Consider the following 21356-nt stretch of genomic DNA (forward strand, 5'->3'; position numbering starts at 1 on the left):
CCCAAAGTGTTTGTGTGTGTGTGGGGGGGAACCAGAAATGCACAGAGCTCTATAGACGACCTGTGATAAATACATAAAAATTAAACTAAAATCGATGGAAACAAACTGCAAGAGTGGCCATTCTGAAAATGTTTGTGAAATACAATATTTAAAACTGCCAAAACTGTGGTTAATAACATTTTCTGTGTATGCTTCCCATGGTCTCGCAGGCCACATATAATTCAGTTGTGGGCCGCAGGTTGCCCATCCCTGCGCTAGACTATTAAGAATTTATTTTCTTCATATTCCACACTTGATATACCAAAAAATTTTTTCAATTGTCTGGAGTGCAATAATATACAACAAAATACAAAAATTCACTCCTGCTGTATGCTCTGTAGGTTGATGCAAAACCATGAACTATAATATATAATATATATGTGTATCAAATAGCCTCAATAGCCCAGGGAACCTTAAATTAGGACTCCACTGAATTGGCCAGCATCATAGGCTGACAGCTAGGGACCCACTGTTTCGCAATCTTCGTCAGGAGAAATGTTGAAAAACAAAAAAATATGTTTCCTTTCAATCCATCGCGATGGATTGAAAGGAAACATATTTTTTTGTTTTTCAACATTTCTCCTGACGAAGATTGCGAAACAGTGGGTCCCTAGCTGTCAGCCTATGATGCTGGCCAATTCAGTGGAGTCCTAATTTAAGGTTCCCTGGGCTATTGAGGCTATTTGATACACATATATATTATATATTATAGTTCATGGTTTTGCATCACACTTGATATACCGCCTTTCTGTAGATACAGTCAACGTGGTTTACATATTTTTGAAGGTAATTTCTGTCCCTAATGAGCTCACAATCTAAGATTATGTTGGGAGGGAGGGAACTTGGGTTGGGTGGCCACTAGCCTTCCAGTAATTTATTTTTCTATGACAGGGGAGGAGGTCACATTGAGGGAGCTGCAGTAGGAAATAAATAAAATACCTTTAATTGTGCAACCAATCATAATTAAAAATGTTAATCAAAATACAGCCATATTTTGTAACTGTTTGTGTTTCTTCTTGACTTTTTGACCTTTAATATTAAGTTTAAAACAACCTTTAATGTGGATGTTAATAATTGCACCAATCTGGGGGTGCATTGTCTATCTAAAAGAAAATAGCATTGTGCAAACAGAGGTAATAACATGATCCAGTTACAAAGAGACTTTCTGTTAAAATAATTAAGTCTTGGAATTTGATGGACTGAATATGCTAACATATTTCATAGCATATAATTAATTATGGTATCTACTTCTTAAAGCATACATTTTTTTTCATTCAGTTCTTTGCATTCATCTTTCATTTTTTTTGCAGAATGGAAATCCACAGAACCCTTACTGTAATGGAATTGATGGTGTGATGGAGGCTTACTATAGAAGTTTAAAAACTGTACAGCTTTATGGTCCAACAAATTTTGCTCCTGTAATAAACCATGTTGCAAGGTAAGTGTGTGATACTGTGCTCAAACCAGCTTTGTTTCCATAAACAAATGGGTGGTAATATACATAATCAAATGTATAATATTACAACAACTTTTTAAAAAAAGTGAGAGAAGCTTGATTCTATCAAAGCTATTGTTGATAAAACATGCTGTTAAGTTCATGAACACAAAAGTCCAAAACTTTGAAAATCAAATACATATCAATTAATCTGAAGTTTGATTCTTAGCCTCCAGATTGGTAGGAGAAACGTGGTATAAAATTACTTTGACCTGTAGATGATTCTGGTGTCATAGCTCCCTGACACTGGAATCATTTGTAGGAATTAGTGTACCTTTGTGACTTGAAAGAAGAAGATCCTTGACCTAGATATCGGGTCTGAGAATTCCGGTATCACATAAGAGAAGGATGTGGGGAGATTTGGAATATGTAATATATATGTAACAGGGCTCCAACTTGCCTCTCTAAGTTTTATTTTATTACTCTTTTTGATAGGAAAAAATCTGGAGTCTGCTACTAATCTTAGGTGTTTTAAGGTGATATAATGAGCCTAAGTGCCCATCCCTGGTAAATGGTTCTCCCATTTTTGTAGCTTTGGAGGAAACTGTAAAGGGAACATTACCAAATAAAGGTGGAATGCTATTGAAAAGCATAAAACGCGAAGTGGACAGAAGTGAAGGTATTTTTTGCCAAAATCATCCAGTGAGGGCCTTGAGGCTTTTGCCTCCCCCATCCATCAGGATCCACATACTGAGCTAAAATAAATACTTTTAGTGTATCCCACTGGAGGTGGCAGCCAAAAATACTATCACAGAAGACCTGGGCTATATTTATTTATAGATAGACAGACAGACAGACAGACATACATGTGTAAATATTAGATGCAACCTGCAAAATGTTAGCAGTGCAAGACTCTTTCCTATACCTTTTCACTTCTTATCTATTACTCATGTTGCCCTCCCCCCTTTACTTCTCTTTCTCTTACCTATCCACTCCTCATGCCAACCCCATTATGATTTGTCTTTCCTCCAACCTACCTCTCTGATTGCCCCAGTCCTTCTGCAGCCAGCACAGGCCCAACCATGCAACACAGTAATTTCCTTCCTGCTGCCTCTGAATGCTTGAAATCACATGGCTGCAGCTCCTGCACCTGATGGTGGGCATGTACTAAGACAGAGGAGCTTTGGTAGCAAATTTGTGAGATAATTTTTAAAAAACACTTTACATTGGTAGTGTTGAGTGAGAGTTGATTGGGGTTCATTTTGAAAAGGTCACTAAAATTTATGTTCTAGGATGCTGTAAGCCAAGTACAAATTCCATATCATCAAGCTGATCAATCCATAGACTGGTGGGTTGTGTCCATCTACCAGCAGGTGGAGATAGAGAGCAAACTTTTGCCTCCCTATATGTGGTCATGTGCTGCCGGAAACTCCTCAGTATGTTCTCTATCTCAGCAGGTGGTGGTCACACACAGCAGCAGCTCTGGCTAGGCCTCCAAGCCTAATCCTTAGGTTTTGTTGAGGCCTGGGGTTGAGGGCTCTTTTGAGCAAGTGCAAACCTGGTGGTGCCAGGTCCCTCCTTTTCTCCCCCCTCCCGCTGGCTCCGTTTAAAAAAAAAAAAAAAAAAAATTTTTAAACGTCTTTAAAGGCGTTTAATTCGACGTTTCTTTAAACGTTCATTGCAGCTACTCACTGGGACACCAGTTCGTTACAGCTCGGAGCGGCAAGCAGGTAATTTTACCTTTTTATAGCGGGCAGGGGGTTCCCCGATTCTTCTCCTCGTGGCAATGGCGTCGGAGGGCGAGGGCGCAAAGGGTCGCTCCCCGGATCGCTGGAGCGCTTCTAGAGGGGATGCGGGGGTTTTACAACCTGATTCGCCCTTGATGGGTGATAGTTTAGTGACCGATGAATGTCCCGGTCGTTCCTCCGGCGTGGCGGTTTTTTCCCGCCATAAACGCCCATCCCCCGCTCCTCGCCTCCGCCATCTTGGCCGGCCACGCGGCTCGGACGGCTTCTTCGGGGCCGCCCTTGAGGTTGGAGACATTAATGCCATGAACGCCCTTAATTTGGGCGACGGCACAAAAGCGGCTAAAGTTAAGCGCCGTTCTTCCCGCGCTGCTCCTTCACGGAGTTTCGCGCCGGACGCCATTTTGGATGCGCAGCATGTCTCTCCCCCGCTATTGCGAGCGCCGGTTGAGAGTGCGTCTAGGGCTGTTGCCCAGGCTGCGGAAGTGCACAGTCTGGGGGGTTTCTCCCCCGAGTTTGTTTTGCTGCTGCATCAGGCTTTCCTCATGCAAAACGCTGCCCCTGCTCCCTCTTCTGGTAAAGAGGTTGAGGTTCCCAGAGGTAAATGCCCTCGGGTTGATTTCCAGGCCTTGGAGGACTTTTGTCTCCTCCGATGTAGATGAGGGCAGCGTGTCTGAGGTCTCCCAACGATCCTTTGCGGATTCCTTGGAGGAGATAGATCCCCGCTCGGATGGAGCGGATGACCCCTCTGCAGCGCGGCTTTTTAGCCCAGAGGATTTGCCCAACCTGTTGTTACAGGCCATGGACACTTTGAAGATTTCCTCTCCGGAGGACGTCTCTCCCTCAGCCCCTGTTGGCTCTGCCATTATGCTGGGGACGAAGCGCCCGCCTAGAACCTTCCACGTGCATGATGCCATGCACACCTTAATTGCGGCTCAATGGGATGTCCCGGAAACGAGCCTTAAAGTGGCTAGGGCTATGTCCCGCCTCTATCCTTTGGCTGTGAGTGAACGTGAGGCCTATCTGTGGCCTACCGTGGATTCTTTAATCACTGCGGTGACTAAGAAAACGGCGTTGCCGGTGGAAGGTGGCACGGCCCTAAAGGACGCCCAAGACAGAAGATTGGAGGCGGCCTTAAGGTCGTCCTTTGAGGCAGCTGCTTTAAGTTTGCAGGCCTCAGTTTGCGGCTCCTATGTGGCCAGGGCATGCCGGACTATGGTGCAGCGGGCTTCCCCCTCGGATCATTCCTTGAGGGCTGATTGGCCGGCCCTGGAATCGGGCTTAGCCTATTTGGCAGACTTGCTGTATGATGTCTGGAGAGCCTCAGCTAAAGGCATGGCTCAGACAGTCTCTGCGCGGCGGTGGCTTTGGCTGAAACATTGGTCTGCTGACCACGCCTCTAAATCCCGCCTGGCTAGATTGCCTTTTAAAGGCAAGCTGCTCTTTGGGGTCGAGCTGGACAAAATCGTGACCGATCTCGGCACGTCTAAGGGCAAGAAATTACCAGAGGTCAGGGCTCGGGTTAGTACTCGTCCCGATACCTCCAGAGGACGGTTGCAGGAAGCCCATCGGTACCGCCCGGGCAAGTCGGGTTCCTCTGCCCCCTCTTCCTTCAAGAGGAATTTCTCCCCCAAGCAGCATTCCTTTCGCAGAGACCGCCGTCCCGGAGGTGCTCCCTCCGGTCCTCCCCCAGGGTCTCGTACCCAATGACGGGGCCTTGGTCCACGCCCCAGTGCAGATTGAGGACGGCTGTCCTCGTTTCTGGGCGAGTGGACCACTATAACTTCAGACGCATGGGTGCTGGAAGTCATCAGAGACGGCTACAAGCTAGAGTTCTGCCAACCCTTAAGAGACGGGTTTGTACTCTCTCCCTGCAAGTCTCCGGTCAAGCTGTGGTAGTGCAGCAGACCTTGGACAACCTGATCCGCCTGGGTGCGGTCGTTCCGGTGCCAAAAAAAGAATCAGATTGGCAAGGGACGTTACTCCATTTACTTTGTGGTTCCAAAGAAAGGAGGTTCTGTCCGGCCTATCCTCGACCTCAAAGGGGTCAATCGGGCCTGGAAAGTGAGGCACTTTCGCATGGAGACTCTCCGCTCTGTTATAGCGGGAGTGAAGGCAGGAGAGTTCTTGGCTTCCTTGGACATCAAGGAAGCGTACCTGCATATTCCCATCTGGCCTCCTCTCCAACGCTTTCTGCGTTTTACAGTCCTGAGACGACACTTCCAGTTCAGAGCCCTCCCTTTCGGGTTGGCTACTGCTCCGCGGACCTTTTCCAAAGTAATGGGGGTCATAGCGGCCTTCCTGCTAAAGGAAGGAGTACAAGTCCATCCTTATCTGGACGACTGGTTGATCCGAGCCCCCTCTTATGCAGAGTGCGGCAAAGCTATGGACCGGGTAGTTGCTCTTTTGAGCTCCCTGGGATGGATCATCAACTGGAAGAAGAGCCAGCTGCGCCCGACTCAGTCCCTGGTGTATCTGGGAGTTCGATTCGACACCCAAGTGGGCAGAGTGTTCCTGCCAGACAATCGGATTGTCAAGCTTCAGGCTCAGGTGGACTAGTTCCTAGTAGCCTCTCCTATTCGGGCTTGGGACTACGTGCAGCTGTTGGGCTCTATGACGGCCACGATGGAAGTAGTGCCCTGGGCCAGGGCTCATATGAGACCACTACAGCTATCTCTGCTGCTGCGCTGGACTCCGATGTCGGAGGATTATGCTGTGCGCCTTCCCGTGGACCCAGCAGTGCGCAAGGCGCTGAGCTGGTGGACGCAGACAGACAAGTTGTCTGCAGGATTGCCTCTGGTGACCCCGGAGTGGATTGTCGTCACGACAGACGCCTCTTTGATGGGCTGGGGAGCCCACTGCTTGGGAAGGACAGCGCAGGGGCTCTAGTCTCCTGCAGAGGCAAGTGGTCTATCAACCTCCTGGAACTCAGAGCCATTCGGTTGGTGTTATTGGAGTTCATCCCGGTACTGGTGTTGAAGCCTGTACGGGTCCTGTCGGACAATGCCACGGCTGTGGCCTATATCAACCGCCAGGGAGGTACCAAGAGCGCCCCTCTAGCCAAGGAGGCTATGAGTCTTTGCCAGTGGGCGGAAGCGAACCTGGAGCAGCTTTCAGCGGCCCACATTGCCGGAGTCATGAATGTCAAGGCGGACTTTCTCAGTCGCCATACCTTGGAGCCCGGAGAGTGGCAACTATCTGCTCAGGCGTTCTTGGACATCACGAAGCGCTGGGGCCAGCCGAGCCTAGATCTGATGGCGTCATCGGCCAATGGCCAAGTGCCGCGCTTTTTCAGCAGAGGACGGGACCCTCGATCCCTGGGAGTAGATGCTCTTCTCCAACAGTGGCCGACACAAGAGCTCCTCTATGTGTTCCCGCCCTGGCCCATGTTGGGCAGGGTGCTAGACCGGGTGGCAAAGCATCCCGGCAGGGTAATCCTGGTGGGTCCGGATTGGCCCAGACGTCCCTGGTATGCGGACTTGTTCAGGCTCTCAGTCGACGATCCTCTGCGGCTGTCAGTGGAGCAGGGCCTGTTACATCAGGGTCCCGTGGTGATGGAGGATCCCTCTCCCTTTGGTCTTACGGCCTGGCTATTGAGCGGCAGCGTCTGAGGAAGAAGGGCTTCTCAGACAAGGTCATCGCCACTATGCTGAGAGCGAGGAAGCGCTCTACTTCTACTGCTTACGCCAGGGTTTGGCGTATCTTTGCAGCATGGTGTGAAGCAGGCTCACTTTCTCCCTTCACTGCTCCAATTTCTTCAGTGTTGGCGTTCCTGCAAGAAGGTCTGGAGAAAGGCCTGTCGCTCAGTTCCCTTAAAGTCCAGGTAGCGGCTCTGGCTTGCTTCAGGGGCCGCCTGAAGGGTGTTTCCCTGGCTTCGCAGCCAGATGTGGTGCGCTTTCTCAAGGGAGTTAATCACCTGCGCCCTCCTCTGCACTCAGTGGTGCCTGCGTGGAATCTCAACCTGGTGCTAAGAGCATTGCAGAAGCCGCCTTTGGAACCCTTGTCGAGGGCATCTCTGAAAGACCTGACGTTGAAAGCAGTCTTTTTGGTGGCTATCACTTCAGCCAGAAGAGTTTCCGAGCCCCAGGCGCTCTCATGTCGAGAGCCTTTTCTGCAGTTCACTGAGGCAGGAGTGACTATTCGCACAGTGCCTTCCTTCCTGCCCAAGATTGGTTCTCGCTTCCATGTGAATCAGCAGCTCTGTCTCCCTTCCTTTCGTAGGGAGGACTACCCAGAGGAGTACTCCGCTCTTGAATATCTGGATGTGAGACGAGTCATCATCAGATACTTGGAAGTGACCAATGATTTCCGGAAATCGGATCATCTGTTTGTCCTGTTTGCAGGTCCTCGTAAGGGTCTGCAGGCTGCTAAGCCTACAGTGGCAAGATGGGTCAAGGAAGCCATTGCAGCGGCTTATGTGGCCGCAGGGAACGTGCCGCCTATCCAGCTGAAGGCTCACTCCACGAGAGCTCAGGCGGCCTCGATGGCAGAGGCCGGATCCGTCTCCTTGGAAGAGATATGCAAGGCGGCAACTTGGGCTTCGGCTCATACATTCTCCAAGCATTACCGTTTGACTGTGGCTGCACGGGCGGAGGCCCGGTTTGGAGCTTCAGTGTTGAGGTCAGGGATTTCTATGTCCCGCCCTGGGTGAGTACTGCTTCGGTACATCCCACCAGTCTATGGATTGATCAGCTTGATGATATGGAAGGTAAAATTATGTATAATCATACCTGATAATTTTCTTTCCATTAATCATAGCTGATCAATCCATAGCCCCTCCCAGATATCTGTACTGTTTATATTCTGGTTGAATTTTAGGTTCAAGTTTAGCCTTCAGTTACTTCAGGAGGACTTCGTGTTCAAGTTCTTCTTTCACTTGGATTCTTCAAGAGTTGAGACGAGTTTGTGTTACAGTGAGCTGCTGCATTCCTCTCCCCTCCGTTTTACGGGGCTGGATTGAGACATAAATTCTGCCGGCACTCCCTCCCGCTTCGTGCGGCTGTAGGGCAGCTTTGTACCCCTCCCGCTTCGGCGGTGTTAGGGTCAGTCAGCTCCTCCCGCGGTTGCGGTTGCAGGATAAGCCAGATCCCCCCGCATCGGCGGGTGTGGTGTCCCTCCCCCGCTCCGCGGGGATGAGCTGGACGGATTCCCCTCCCCCACTTGTGTGGGGATGAGCTGGGTTAATTCCCCTCCCCCGTTTCGGCGGTGGTGAGCTGGGCAGAGTGTCCCTTCGTGGGTGTAATTCTCTAAGTGCTGAGTCCTGCGGATGGAGCTTTGATATCGACATACTGAGGAGTTTCCGGCAGCACATGACCACATATAGGGAGGCAAAAGTTTGCTCTCTATCTCCACCTGCTGGTAGATGGACACAACCCACCAGTCTATGGATTGATCAGCTATGATTAATGGAAAGAAAATTATCAGGTATGATTATACATAATTTTACCTTCTGTAGTCAGCAATTACATGCATAATAGTTGTTACAGAATACTAGCGTAAGTCAGCATTTACGAGCCAACATTTAGGTGCTGCCATTTACGTCATGTCAATTCCTGGTAAATGACCAAAAGTAAGTGTTGCAGCAGTGCACATAAATGACAACATTCTAGAATCTTAGCACGTAAGTGGTAGGCGTGCCCCTGACCCACCAATGCTCGTCCTACATGCATGCCCCTATATGTACTGTAGCTTTTGCACACTAAGGGGCTCATTTTCAAAACAAAAAAAGTCATAAGGTGGCAGAAGGACTTTTTTCTCTCAAAAATGTCCAAGTTGCGAAGGAAGTGACGTCACAGCTGGCAATGGCAGCTTAGCTCAATAGCTCCCACTTCCCACAGCTACAAAAAGCAATAATTAGCAGCCATCAGCGATTTTGGACAGCCTACAACGCGTCCTTGGAGGTGACTTACCGTGTATCGCCATGAGCAAAGCGCAAACGGGGCGAAACAAAGACCCCAAGAAGTCCGCAGGGGGGAGGGCCTAGCAAGACACCGAAGCACCACAAGGCAATGGCGCAGGCCTCACCATCGGACTCCGACTCGGCGCTATCGTTGGCAGAATCACGGAGGCCCCCCGCTAAAAAGGGCGTCTCCGGCGAGCTTCGAAAGCTCCTCTCCGGTATCCAGGGTGACATTCAAAAATGCAAAGAAGAAATACTGGACCGGATGGAGGTATTGAGCTCGGATCTTCGGGAGTTGGGGGGATGAGTGGAAGATGCGGAACTGCGGCTGGAAGAGCATGCGGACTCTCTGAATGCACATGCGGTGCACTTACAGGAGCTGGATCAAAAAACGAGGGAGCTAAATTATAAATTGGACGACCTCGAAAATCGGGTTAGAAGAAATAATCTCCGATTACGCGGAGTTCCTGAAGGTGGTGAAACGGAGGATGTCAGCCAAATTGTGCAAACTCTTTGCACTAACTTGCTGGGGACCGAGGTGGCAGCAACAGTGGCAGTAGAGCTGGACAGGGCACACAGAGCCTTAGGTCAACGACAGGAGAACAGACCACGCGATGTAATCGTCCGTTTCCACAAGTATGAAGTTAAAGAGCAAATACTTGCTTGTGCCCGGAAGAAACAGGACCTGGAATTTGGGGGAGCTAAAATAACTGTTTTCCAAGATCTTTCACAGTTCACCCTGCAACAGAGACGTCTATTGAAACCGGCTCTGGATGTTTTAATAACTACTACTACTTAACATTTCTAGAGCGCTACTAGGGTTACGCAGCGCTGTACAAAATAAACAAAAAAAGACGGTCCCTGCTCAAATGAGCTTACAATCTAAAGAACGAAATGTCAAGTTGGGCAGTGTAGATTTCCTGGGTAGAGGTGTAGAGGTTAGGTGCCGAAGGCGACATTGAAGAGGTGGGCTTTAAGCAGAGATTTGAAGATGGGGAGGGAGGGGGCCTGACGTATGGGCTCGGGGAGTTTGTTCCACAGGGTTTCCCTTTCTCTGTGAACTTCACAATTAAGGGAGCCAAGCACAGAGCTAGCTCACTTGCTGAGGCCTGGGCGACCCTGCATGCAGCTGGATTAGTGCCCTCAAAGGCACCTCCAGGAGCATTGGCACCTGCAACTAAAGCGAAGTTCCAAAAATGGCAGCGGATCCCTGAGACCACTAAGTGAAGTAACCCGAAGCGAGGAGTAACGGCAGAGGGAACCTGAGCCGGGGTGAAGCAGTCTCGTTGGGGTCTGCTAGTTGAATACAGTGCTCCTGCGGAGATCGCAGGGACAATGGACACCTTTGTGGTAAATCGGGGATAACGAGTTTAGAATACTAAAGTATTGCAATGTTGTCAGTTATCCCTGGAATGTTATGTTAGAGGAAGGATTTTCTCTGCACGTAAAACTGTTTGGAAGAGAGAGGGAACTTGTACGGGGAGACGCTATATGATGTGAGGGTTATGCATGAGAGATGGAGGGAGGGCACAACAAGGAGGGATGTGGGAGCATGAGGGGAGACGGGGAGTGTTTCTGACCTGTTTATAGGCTGAATGTGTGAAGATGGACTAAGGAAATGGTGGTAGTGGGGAGACGGCTGGGGGGGGGGCGGGGGAGCTGGGTTGTCAGGAGCACGGTGGGGTACTTTCTCTGATTCCCATCTAGGGGGTTAATCTCCTCTGGGTGGTGGCTGGATGTGGGGGGATGAAGGACAGGGGGAGGGTGGGGGGAGGGGGTCGGGAAGTAGGGATGGAGAGGCAGGACTTGCACATTTGGGGAAAAGGGGGTTGCAGACATTTGTAATGGTATGGTATGAAGTGTTCACCTTAGTTTGTATAGTTTTTGTTCTGATTACTTGAAATGAGTATGGACTTGAAGGTTTTATATTATAATGTAAAGGGACTTAATGTGCCTCAAAAAAGGCAAAAACTCTTTAAGGAGTTTCAGCAGCTGAAACCTCATATAGTAATGTTGCAGGAGACGCACCTTCGCCGGCGGCATGAGAGACTCCTCTCCCATCCTAACTACCCTAGGGCCTATTTTGCCTCCCCTGCAGATGGCTCAAAGAAGTGCGGGGTGGCGGTGTTGTTCCACGAGATTATATCAGTCCAAATAGTGAAAGTTAAGAGGGACCCAGGTGGGCGTTTTTTGTTTTTACATATCATTATAGATCAAGTTGACACAACAATAGCCTCTATATATGCACCAAATGACCACCAGGGGCTTTTTACACTAAGGTAAAGAACCTTTTAGCTACATTTGCCCAGGGATCCATCATCTTGGGGGGGGGGGGGGGGACTTCAATGGGGTCATGGATCCGAAATTAGATAGTTCCATATCATCATGCTGATCAATCCATAGACTGGTGGGTTGTGTCCATCTACCAGCAGGTGGAGATAGAGAGCAAACCTTTGCCTCCCTATATGTGGTCATGTGCTGCCGGAAACTCCTCTGTATGTTCTCTATCTCAGCAGGTGGTGGTCACACACAGCAGCAGCTCTGGCTAGGCCTCCAAGCCTAATTTTTAGGTTTTGTTGAGTGCCTGGGGTTGAGGGCTCTTCTTGAGCAAGTGCAAACCTGGTGGCGCCAGGTCCCTCCTTTTTTCCCCCCTCCCGCTGGCTCCGTTTAAAAAAAAAAAAAAAAAAAATTTTTGAACGTCCTTAAAGGCGTTTATTTCGACATTTATTTAAACGTTTATTGCAGCTACTCACTGGGACACCAGGTCGTTACAGCTCGGAGCGGACAGCAGGTAATTTTTACCTTTTATAGCGGGCAGGGGGTTCCCCGATTGGTCTCCACGTGGCCTATGGCGTCGGAGGGCGAGGGCGCAAAGAGTCGCTCCCCGGATCGCGTGTGCGCTTCTAGAGGGGATGCGGGGGTCTTAAAGTCTGATTCGCCCTTGTTGGGTGACAGTTTCGTGACCGATGAGTGTCCCGGTCCTTCCTCCGGTGTGGCGGTTTTTCCCGCCATAAACGCCCATCCCCCGCAGCTCGCCTCCGCCATATTGGCCGGCCACTCGGCTCGGACGGCTTCTTCTTGGGCCGCCCTTGAGGTGGGAGACATTGATGCCATGAACGCCCTTAATTTGGGCGACGGCACAAGCGGCTAAAGTTAAGCGCCGTTCTTCCCGCGCGGCTCCTTCGCGGAGTGTCGCGCCGGACGCCATCTTGGATGCGCAGCATGTCTCTCCCCCGCTCTTGCGAGCGCCGGTTGAGGGTGCATCTAGGGCTGTTGCCCAGGCTGCGGAAGTGCACAGTATGCGGGGTCTCTCCCCCAAGTTTGTTTTGCTGCTGCATCAGGCCTTCCTTATGCAAACGCTGCCCCTGCTCCCTCGTCTGGTAAAGAGGTTGAGGCCCCCGGAGGTAAACGCCCTCGGGTTGATTCCCAGGCCTTGGAGGACTTTGTCTCCTCCGATGTAGATGAGGGCAGCGTATCTGAGTTCTCCCAACGGTCCTTTGCGGATTCCTTGGAGGAGACGGATCCCCGCTCGGATGGAGCGGATGACCCCTCTGCAGCGCGGCTCTTTAGCTCAGAGGATTTGCCCAACCTGTTAATGCAGGCCATGGGCATTTTGAAGATTTCCTCTCCGGAGGACGTCTCTCCCTCAGCCCCTGTTGGCTCTGCCATTATGCATGATGCCATGCACACCTTAATTTCGGCTCAGTGGGATGTCCCGGAAGCGAGCCTTAAAGTGGTTAGGGCTATGTCCCGCCTCTATCCTTTGCCTGAAAGTGAACGTGAGGCCTATCTGTGGCCTACCGTGGTTTCTTTAATCACTGCGGTGACTAAGAAAACGGCGTTGCCGGTGGAAGGTGGCACGGCCCTATAGGACGCCCAAGACAGAAGATTGGAGGCGGCCTTAAGGTCGTCCTTTGAGGCGGCTGCTTTAAGTTTGCAGGCCTCAGTTTGCGGTTCCTATGTGGCCAGGGCGTGCCTGACTATGGTGCAGCGGGCTTCCCCCTCGGATCATTCCTTGAGGGCTGATTGGCCGGCCCTGGAATCGGGCTTAGCCTATTTGGCAGACTTGCTGTATGATGTCTTGAGGGCCTCAGCTAAAGGCATGGCCCAGACAATCTCTGCGCGGCGGTGGCTTTGGCTGAAGCATAGGTCTGCGGACCACGCCTCTAAATCCCGCCTGGCTAGATTGCCTTTTAAAGGCAAGCTGCTCTTTGGGGTCGAGCTGGACAAAATCGTGACCGATCTCGGCACGTCTAAGGGCAAGAGGTTACCAGAGGTCTGGGCTCGGGCTAGTGCTCGCCCCGGTACCTCCAGAGGACGGTTTCAGGAAGCCCGTCGGTACCGCCCGGGCAGGTCGGGCTCCTCTGCCCCCTCTTCCTGCAAGAGGAACTTCTCCCCCAAGCAGCATTCCTTTCGCAGAGACCGCCGTCCCGGAGGTGCTCCCTCCGGTCCTCCCCTAGGGTCTCGTACCCAATGACGGGGCCTTGGTCCACGCCCCAGTGCAGATTGGAGGACGGCTGTCCTCGTTTCTGGGCGAGTGGATCACAATAACTTCAGACACTTGAGTGCGGGAAGTCATCAGAGACGGCTACAAGCTAGAGTTCTGCCGACCCTTAAGAGACGGGTTTGTACTCTCTCCCTGCAAGTCTCCGGTCAAGCTGTGGCAATGCAGCAGACCTTGGACAATCTGATCCGCCTGGGTGCGGTCGTTCCGGTGCCAGAAAATCAGCTTGGCAAGGGACGTTACTCCATTTACTTTGGGTACCAAAGAAAGGAGGTTCTGTACGGCCTATCCTCGACCTCAAGGGGTCAATCAGGCACTTTCGCATGGAGACCCTCCGCTCTGTTATAGCGGCAGTGAAGGCAGGAGAGTTCCTGGCATCCTTGGACATCAAGGAAGCGTACTTGCATATTCCCATCTGGCCTCCTCATCAACGCTTTCGGCGTTTTGCAGTACTGGGCCGACACTTCCAGTTCAGAGCCCTCCCGTTCGGGTTGGCTACTGCTCCGCGGACCTTCTCCAAAGTAATGGTGGCCATCGCGGCCTTCCTGAGGAAGGAAGGAGTACAAGTCCATCCTTATCTGGACGACTGGTTGATCCGAGCCCCCTCTGATGCAGAGTGCGGCAAAGCTGTGAACCGGGTGGTTGCTCTTTTGAGCTCCCTGGGGTGGATCATCAACTGGGAGGAAAGCCAGCTGCGCCCAACTCAGTCCCTGGAGTATCTGGGAGTTCGATTCGACACCCAAGTGGGCAGAGTGTTCCTGCCAGACAATCGGATTGTCAAGCTTCAGGCTCAGATGGACCAGTTCCTAGTAGCCTCTCCTCTTCGGGCTTGGGACTATGTGCAGCTGTTGGGCTCTATGACGGCCACGATGGAAGTAGTGCCCTGGGCCAGGGCTCATATGAGACCACTACAACACTCTCTGCTGCAGCGCTGGACTCCGATGTCGGAGGATCATGCTGTGCGCCTTCCCTTGGACCCAGCAGTGCGCAAGGCGCTGAGCTGGTGGACGCAGACAGACAAGTTGTCTGCAGGAATGCCTCTGGTGACCCCGGAGTGGATTGTCGTCACGACGGACGCCTCTTTGTCGGGCTGGGGAGCCCGCTGCTTGGGAAGGACAGCGCAGGGGCTCTGGTCTCCTGCAGAGGTAAAGTGGTCTATCAACCTCCTGGAACTCAGAGCCATTCGGTTGGCGCTTTTGGAGTTCATCCCGGTACTGGCGTTGAAGCCTGTACGGGTCCTGTCGGACAATGCCACGGCTGTGGCCTATGTCAACTGCCAGGGAGGTACCAAGAGCGCCCCTCTAGCCAAGGAGGCCATGAATCTATGCCAGTGGGCGGAAGCGAACCTGGAACAGCTGTCAGCGGCCCACATTGCCGGAGTCATGAATGTCAAGGCGGACTTTCTCAGTCGCCATACCTTGGAGCCCGGAGAGTGGCAGCTATATGTTCAGGCGTTCTTGGACATCACGAAGCGCTGGGGCCAGCCGAGCCTAGATCTGATGGCGTCATCGGCCAATTGCCAAGGGCCGCGCTTTTTCAGCAGAGGACAGGACCCTCGATCCCTGGGAGTAGATGCTCTTCTCCAACAGTGGCCGACACAAGAGCTTCTCTATGTGTTCCCGCCCTGGCCCATGTTGGGCAGGGTGCTAGACTGGGTGGCAAAGCATCCGGGCCGGATAATCCTGGTGGGTCCGGATTGGCCCAGACGTCCCTGGTATGTGGACTTGATCAGGCTCTCAGTGGACGAACCTCTGCGACTACCAGTGGAGCAGGGCCTGTTACATCAGGGTCCCGTGGTGATGGAGGATCCCTCCCCCTTTGGTCTTACGGCCTGGCTATTGAGCGGCAGAGTCTGAGGAAGAAGGGCTTCTCAGACAAGGTCATCGCCACTCTGCTGAGAGCGAGGAAGCACTCTACTTCTACTGCTTACAGAAGCAGGTTCACTTTCTCCATTTACTGCTCCAATTTCTTCAGTGCTGGCGTTCCTGCAAGAAGGTCTGGAGAAAGGCCTGTCGCTCAGTTCCCTGGAAGTCCAGGTAGCGGCCCTGGCTTGCTTCAGGGGCCGCCTGAAGGGTGCTTCCCTGGCTTCGCAGCCAGATGTGGTGCGTTTCCTCAAGGGAGTTAATCACCTGCGCCCTCCTCTGCACTCAGTGGTGCCTGCGTGGAATCTCAACCTGGTGCTAAGAGCCTTACAAAGCCGCCTTTTGAACCCTTGGCGAGGGCATCTCTGAAAGACCTGACGTTGAAAGCAGTCTTTTTGGTGGCTATCACTTCAGCCAGAAGAGTTTCCGAGCTCCAGGCACTCTCTTGTCGAGAGTTTTTTCTGTAGTTCACTGAGGCAGGAGTGACTATTCGCACAGTGCCTTCCTTCCTACCCAAGATTGTTCTCGCTTCCATGTGAGTCAGCAGCTCTGTCTCCCTTCCTTTCGTAGGGAGGACTACCCAGAAGAGTATTCTGCTCTCAAATGTCTGGATGTGAGACGGGTCCTCATCAGATACTTGGAAGTGACCAATGCTTTCCGGAAATCGGATCATCTGTTTGTCCTGTTTGCAGGTCCTCGTAAGGGTCTGCAGGCTGCTAAGCCTACAGTGGCAAGATGGGTCAAGGAAGCCATTGCAGCGGCTTATTTGGACGCGGGGAAGGTGCCGCCTATTCAGTTGAAGGCCCACTCCACTAGAGCTCAGGTGGCCTCGATGGCGGAGGCCGGGTCCGTCTCCGTCTCCTTGGCAGAGGTATGCAAGGCGGCAACTTGGGCATCGGCCCATACATTCTCCAAGCATTACCGCTTGACTGTGGCTGCTCGGGCAGAGGCCCGGTTTGGAGCTTCAGTGTTGAGGTCAGGGATTTCAATGTCCCGCCCTGGGTGAGTACTGCTTCGGTACATCCCACCAGTCTATGGATTGATCAGCATGATGATATGGAAGGTAAAATTATGTATCATACCTGATAATTTTCTTTCCATTAATCATAGCTGATCAATCCATAGCCCCTCCCAGATATCTGTACTGTTTATATTCTGGTTGAATTTTAGGTTCAAGTTTAGTCTTTAGTTACTTCAGGAGGACTTCGTGTTCAAGTTTTTTCACTTGGATTCTTCAAGAGTTGAGACGAGTTTGTGTTACAGTGAGCTGCTGCATTCCTCTCCCCTCCGTTTTACGGGGCTGGATTGAGACTTAAATTCTGCCGGCACTCCCTCCCGCTTCGTGCGGCTGTAGGGCAGCTTTGTACCCCTCCCGCTTCGGCGGTGTTAGGGTCAGTCAGCTCCTCCCGCGGTTGCGGTTGCAGGATAAGCCAGATCCCCCCGCATCGGCGGGGTGGTGTCCCTCCCCCGCTCCGCGGGGATGAGCTGGACAGATTCCCCTCCCCCACTTGTGTGGGGATGAGCTGGGTTAATTCCCCTCCCCCGTTTCGACGGTGGTGAGCTGGGCAGAGTGTCCCTTTGTGGGTGTAATTCTCTAAGTGCTGAGTCCTGCGGATGGAGCTTTGATATCGACATACTGAGGAGTTTCCGGCAGCACATGACCACATATAGGGAGGCAAAGGTTTGCTCTCTATCTCCACCTGCTGGTAGATGGACACAACCCACCAGTCTATGGATTGATCAGCTATGATTAATGGAAAGAAAATTATCAGGTATGATACATAATTTTACCATCTGGATCTGCCCAGCAAGTAGGGAGTAAGGACTCTTTGGCTTTAGGTTCTCTGGCTCACTCTCTGGGAACTCTTGATGTTTGGAGGCTGGGTCATGCACATGTGAGAGATTATACATTCTTCTCTGCAGTGCATGCCTCATACTCACGAATCGATTATATCTTTCTTGATGTAGCCCTAGTAGAAAGAGGTCCGAGCACAGGTATTGGCAGTGTGACACTATCGGACCATGCGCCGGTCTGGGTTACGCTGCCCAATATCAAGGCAGAGCATAAAGATAAGAGATGGACGCTCAATGCAAATGTGCTGCAAGAAAGGGAGGTTGTGGAGGGATGTAGGAAAGTGTTAAAGGAGTATTTGGAGTTAAATATGGAGTCGGGCCCTCCCCTCAATATAGTGTGGGACGCTATGAAGGCCGTGTCAAGAGGTTACTTCCTGCAACTGGCCAGCCAGCGAGCTAAGGCCCGTAGGCATCAATTGGCTCAATGTTTGGATAAGATTCGGAAACTAGAGGAACGGCACAAGGTGTGTGGCTCCCAGGAAGTCCTGGAGGAGCTGCGCAGCCAGCGAATCCAGCTGGATTCTATCTATTCAGAGCACTTATGCCAGCTCCAATCAAGAACTAAAGTTCGTTCCTATGAATTTACTAATAAGGCAGGCCGTCTTTTGGCCATACGACTGCGAAAACAGAAGGTGGAGAGGGCAGTGACTCAGGTCCGGGGTGGTGCGGGAGATATGCTTAACACCTCAGAGGCTATACGTAGGCGCTTTAACGAGTTTTATCAGGAGCTATATGATCAGGAGATTAATCCATCTGCAGAATCTATCACAGAATACTTAGCACAGAGTGAGCTAGAATCCTTGACAAACCAACAGTGAGCAACTCTAGATGCGCCAGTTACCCCAATTGAAATCCAAAAGGCTATCCAGAATTTACCATCTTGTAAGTCCCCGGGGTTGGATGGGCTCCCTAACGAATTCTATAAGAAATTTATCCCGGAACTGGCCCCACTTTTGGCAGACTTGTTCAATCAAATTGGGAAGGGGGAGGCCTTACCTCCTTCTATGCTTGAGGCCTGGATAGCTGTGCTACCAAAACCAAACAAAGACCTCTTAGAGTGTGGCTCTTATCGCCCCATATCGGTCTTAAACGCAGACTTTAAAATATTAGCTAAGGTTCTGGCCAACAGACTGGCCCCTCTGCTTCCCACAATCATTCATCCAGATCAAGTGGGCTTTGTTCCACACAGAAAGGCAATGGATAACACCAGGCGAGTTGTAGATATTATATACTTGGCTAAAAGATTTAGAAGGCCTCTGTGTCTCCTTAGTCTAGACGCCGAAAAGGCTTTTGACAGGGTGCATTGGCCATTTATGTACAAAGTTCTGGAGACATTTGGGATTGGGGCACAGTTCCGAGGGTGGATTCAAGCATTCTATAGCTCGCCAAAAGCGTGTATTAGAGTGAATGGGGGGAATTCTGAGTTGTTTACCTTACATAGAGGTACTAGGCAGGGGTGTCCTCTCTCTCCGCTATTGTTCGCTATGGTGATGGAACCATTTGCCTCTAGGGTCAGATCAAATCCGGGGATCACTGGCATTACGATAGCGGGGAGGGAGCATAAATTGTCTTTGTTTGCTGATGATGTGCTGCTCTTTGTCCCTCGGCCTCTGACCACATTTCCTGTGCTCTTGCGGGACATTGAGGAGTACTCGGTAGTATCAGGGTTTCGAGTGAATATGTCAAAATCTGAAGTCTTAAACGTGTCGCTTCCTACAGAAACAGTGGAAGAATTAAAGTCCTTGTACGCTTTTCGGTGGGCTAATAAGAGCCTCCGATATTTGGGAGTGAACATAACGGCTAAGCTTTCAGACCTCTTTTCAGCTAACTATAAGGGAATGGCTCGGGCGCTTACAGCGGACATGGAAAGGTGGGGGTGACTTGGAACTTTCCTGGTTCGGTCGTATAGCCGCAGTTAAGATGAATGTTTTGCCGCGCCTGCTATATCTATTTCATGCCCTCCCAATCGAGATGCCCCGCAAGTTCTTAGCTGCACAAAAGATCGTATTGTGCGCTTTATATGGGCAGGCAAGAGGCCGAGATTAGCGAGGGCCTTCTTATATCAAGCAAGGAATCGGGGTGGGCTTGGGGTTCCTAACTTGAGTTGGTACCATTGGGCAGTGCAGGCGCGTGCGGCTGTGGACTGGTTTCAGGATCATCCCGATAGGCATTGGGTGCATATAGAGCAATTTACTGTGGGTGATAGGCCCCTAGGGGCGATAATGTGGCTTCCGAGCTCCCTTAGGTCATTGGGGGAGGGCCTGTGTCCTTCTATATATATTACTCTAGCTAACTGGGATAGTCTTTTTCCACATCGTAGGTGCACACTGTCTGCCTGTCCCCTATTGCGTATAACACATTGTTTTACCCGGGAATAGAACGAGGTACGAGGGAGGGCTGCGAAGGTGGGGACAGCTGTTTGAGGGGGAGTCTCTTATGTCATACCCAGAAGCCCGAGAGAAATTCTCAGTAGTGGAGACTGATGAATATGCCTACCTTCAATTGCATCATTTCCTTAAAACATGAGCAGTCCGGGAAGTGATGCTTAGGGAAGAGTCAGTATTAGAGCATCTTTGTGAGGGCACGGAAACGAACAGTGGGCTGATATCACGTCTCCACAATGTCATCATACAGCAAGCACCCCGATACACTCTTCATAGGAGGAGTTGGCAGCAGGAGTTGGGCATGGAGGTGGAGGAGGTGGAATGGGAGAGGATGGAGAGAGATGCGGCGAAGGTGTCGTCTCATGTTCCTTTTAAGGAGAATGCCATTAAAGTCCTATTTAGGTGGTATATGTCACCTGATCGCCTTCAGCGCATTTACCCAGCGTTGTCGGGGTTGTGCTGGAGGGGTTGTGGGGTTAAGGGTTCTATGGGGCATGTTTGGTGGAACTGTAGGAAAATCAGGGCTTTCTGGAAAGCGGTTCGCAGCAGACTGCAGGTGTGGTTAGGAAGCCCTGTCCCGTGGCACCCCACAGTCCTCCTCTTCTCAGCAAAAGTGGTGGGATTTTCTCCCGCTCAATATCACCTTTTACGTTATGCCACATGTGCTGCTAGAATTGTCATAGCCGCATGTTGGAAACAACCTGCAGTCCCACCATTAGCTCGGTGGCTTAAGAAACTGGGATATGTCTGTGAGATGGAAAAATTAATAGCTGAGAGGTGTAACCAACTCAGTAGGTGGCACTCAATTTGGGATTCTTTTCTCATAACTACAAAACCTGCAGAATGATACGAGTACTATTTGTGCAAGTCCAAACAGGGAGGGGGGTAAGGGGGGAGGGGTGGGTTAGGGGGAGGGGTGTTGTTCTATAATGTAAAAGTTCCATAAAGATTGAAGTGTTGGAGGCTTTGTTTGTACATGTACAGTAGCAAGCCAGTATATGGATCTGGGCTTATTTGGCTGGCAACGTGGGGTTTGTGTGTTCTGCACTGATTAATGTGTTGTTTACGCTATGTGGTATGACATTCTATGTAACATATAAGGTCCATTCCTGTTATGTTTTGTTGGACAATTGTTCATATTTTTTCAATAAAGACTTCATATAAATTAAAAAAAAAATGTCCAAGTTGCGATTTTTGACACCCCTATTTTAGATGTTTTGGGCATGACATGGGTGGCACCAAAAGATAGATGGTTTTCTGCAATAACTGAACAAAATGAAAACTTGTAAGACCAAAATTAAGACTTTTTGGCTAGACATGTTTCAATCATAACTAAGTGACCAAAAGGTGCCCTAAATGACCACTGAAGGGATTAAGGCATAACACCCTCTTACTCCCCCAGTGGTCACTGCCCCCCCAGCCCCCTAAGATGTGACAGTGACAGTACATACCAGACTCTATTATAGCTTCAGATATGATGGTCATTCCTATTAGAACAGCAAGCAGGTCCTAGGAGTAGCCTGGTGGTCAGTACAAGTGGATTGTAGAGCCAGGGACCCAAGCCTATATCCCACTCTAACTGGTACACTTTGGTGGAAAGTGTGAGCCCTCCAAAAAATACTAAATACTTACTG

The 21356-nt window shown here is 50.7% G+C and overlaps 1 protein-coding gene across 1 annotated transcript in view; it reads left to right on the forward strand.

Annotated features, from left to right (window-relative positions):
• CPNE8 (copine 8) overlaps positions 1-21356 on the forward strand; it is a 334982-nt gene that overhangs the window by 285268 nt on the left and 28358 nt on the right. The window contains exon 16 of the mRNA XM_030216303.1: positions 1350-1477. Within this exon, the coding sequence (XP_030072163.1) occupies positions 1350-1477 (128 nt within the window). The remainder of the gene's footprint in view (positions 1-1349; positions 1478-21356) is intronic.

The sequence above is a fragment of the Microcaecilia unicolor genome, chromosome 10 (assembly GCF_901765095.1).
Source record: "Microcaecilia unicolor chromosome 10, aMicUni1.1, whole genome shotgun sequence".
In the NCBI taxonomy this organism is placed as follows: Eukaryota; Metazoa; Chordata; class Amphibia; order Gymnophiona; family Siphonopidae; genus Microcaecilia; species Microcaecilia unicolor.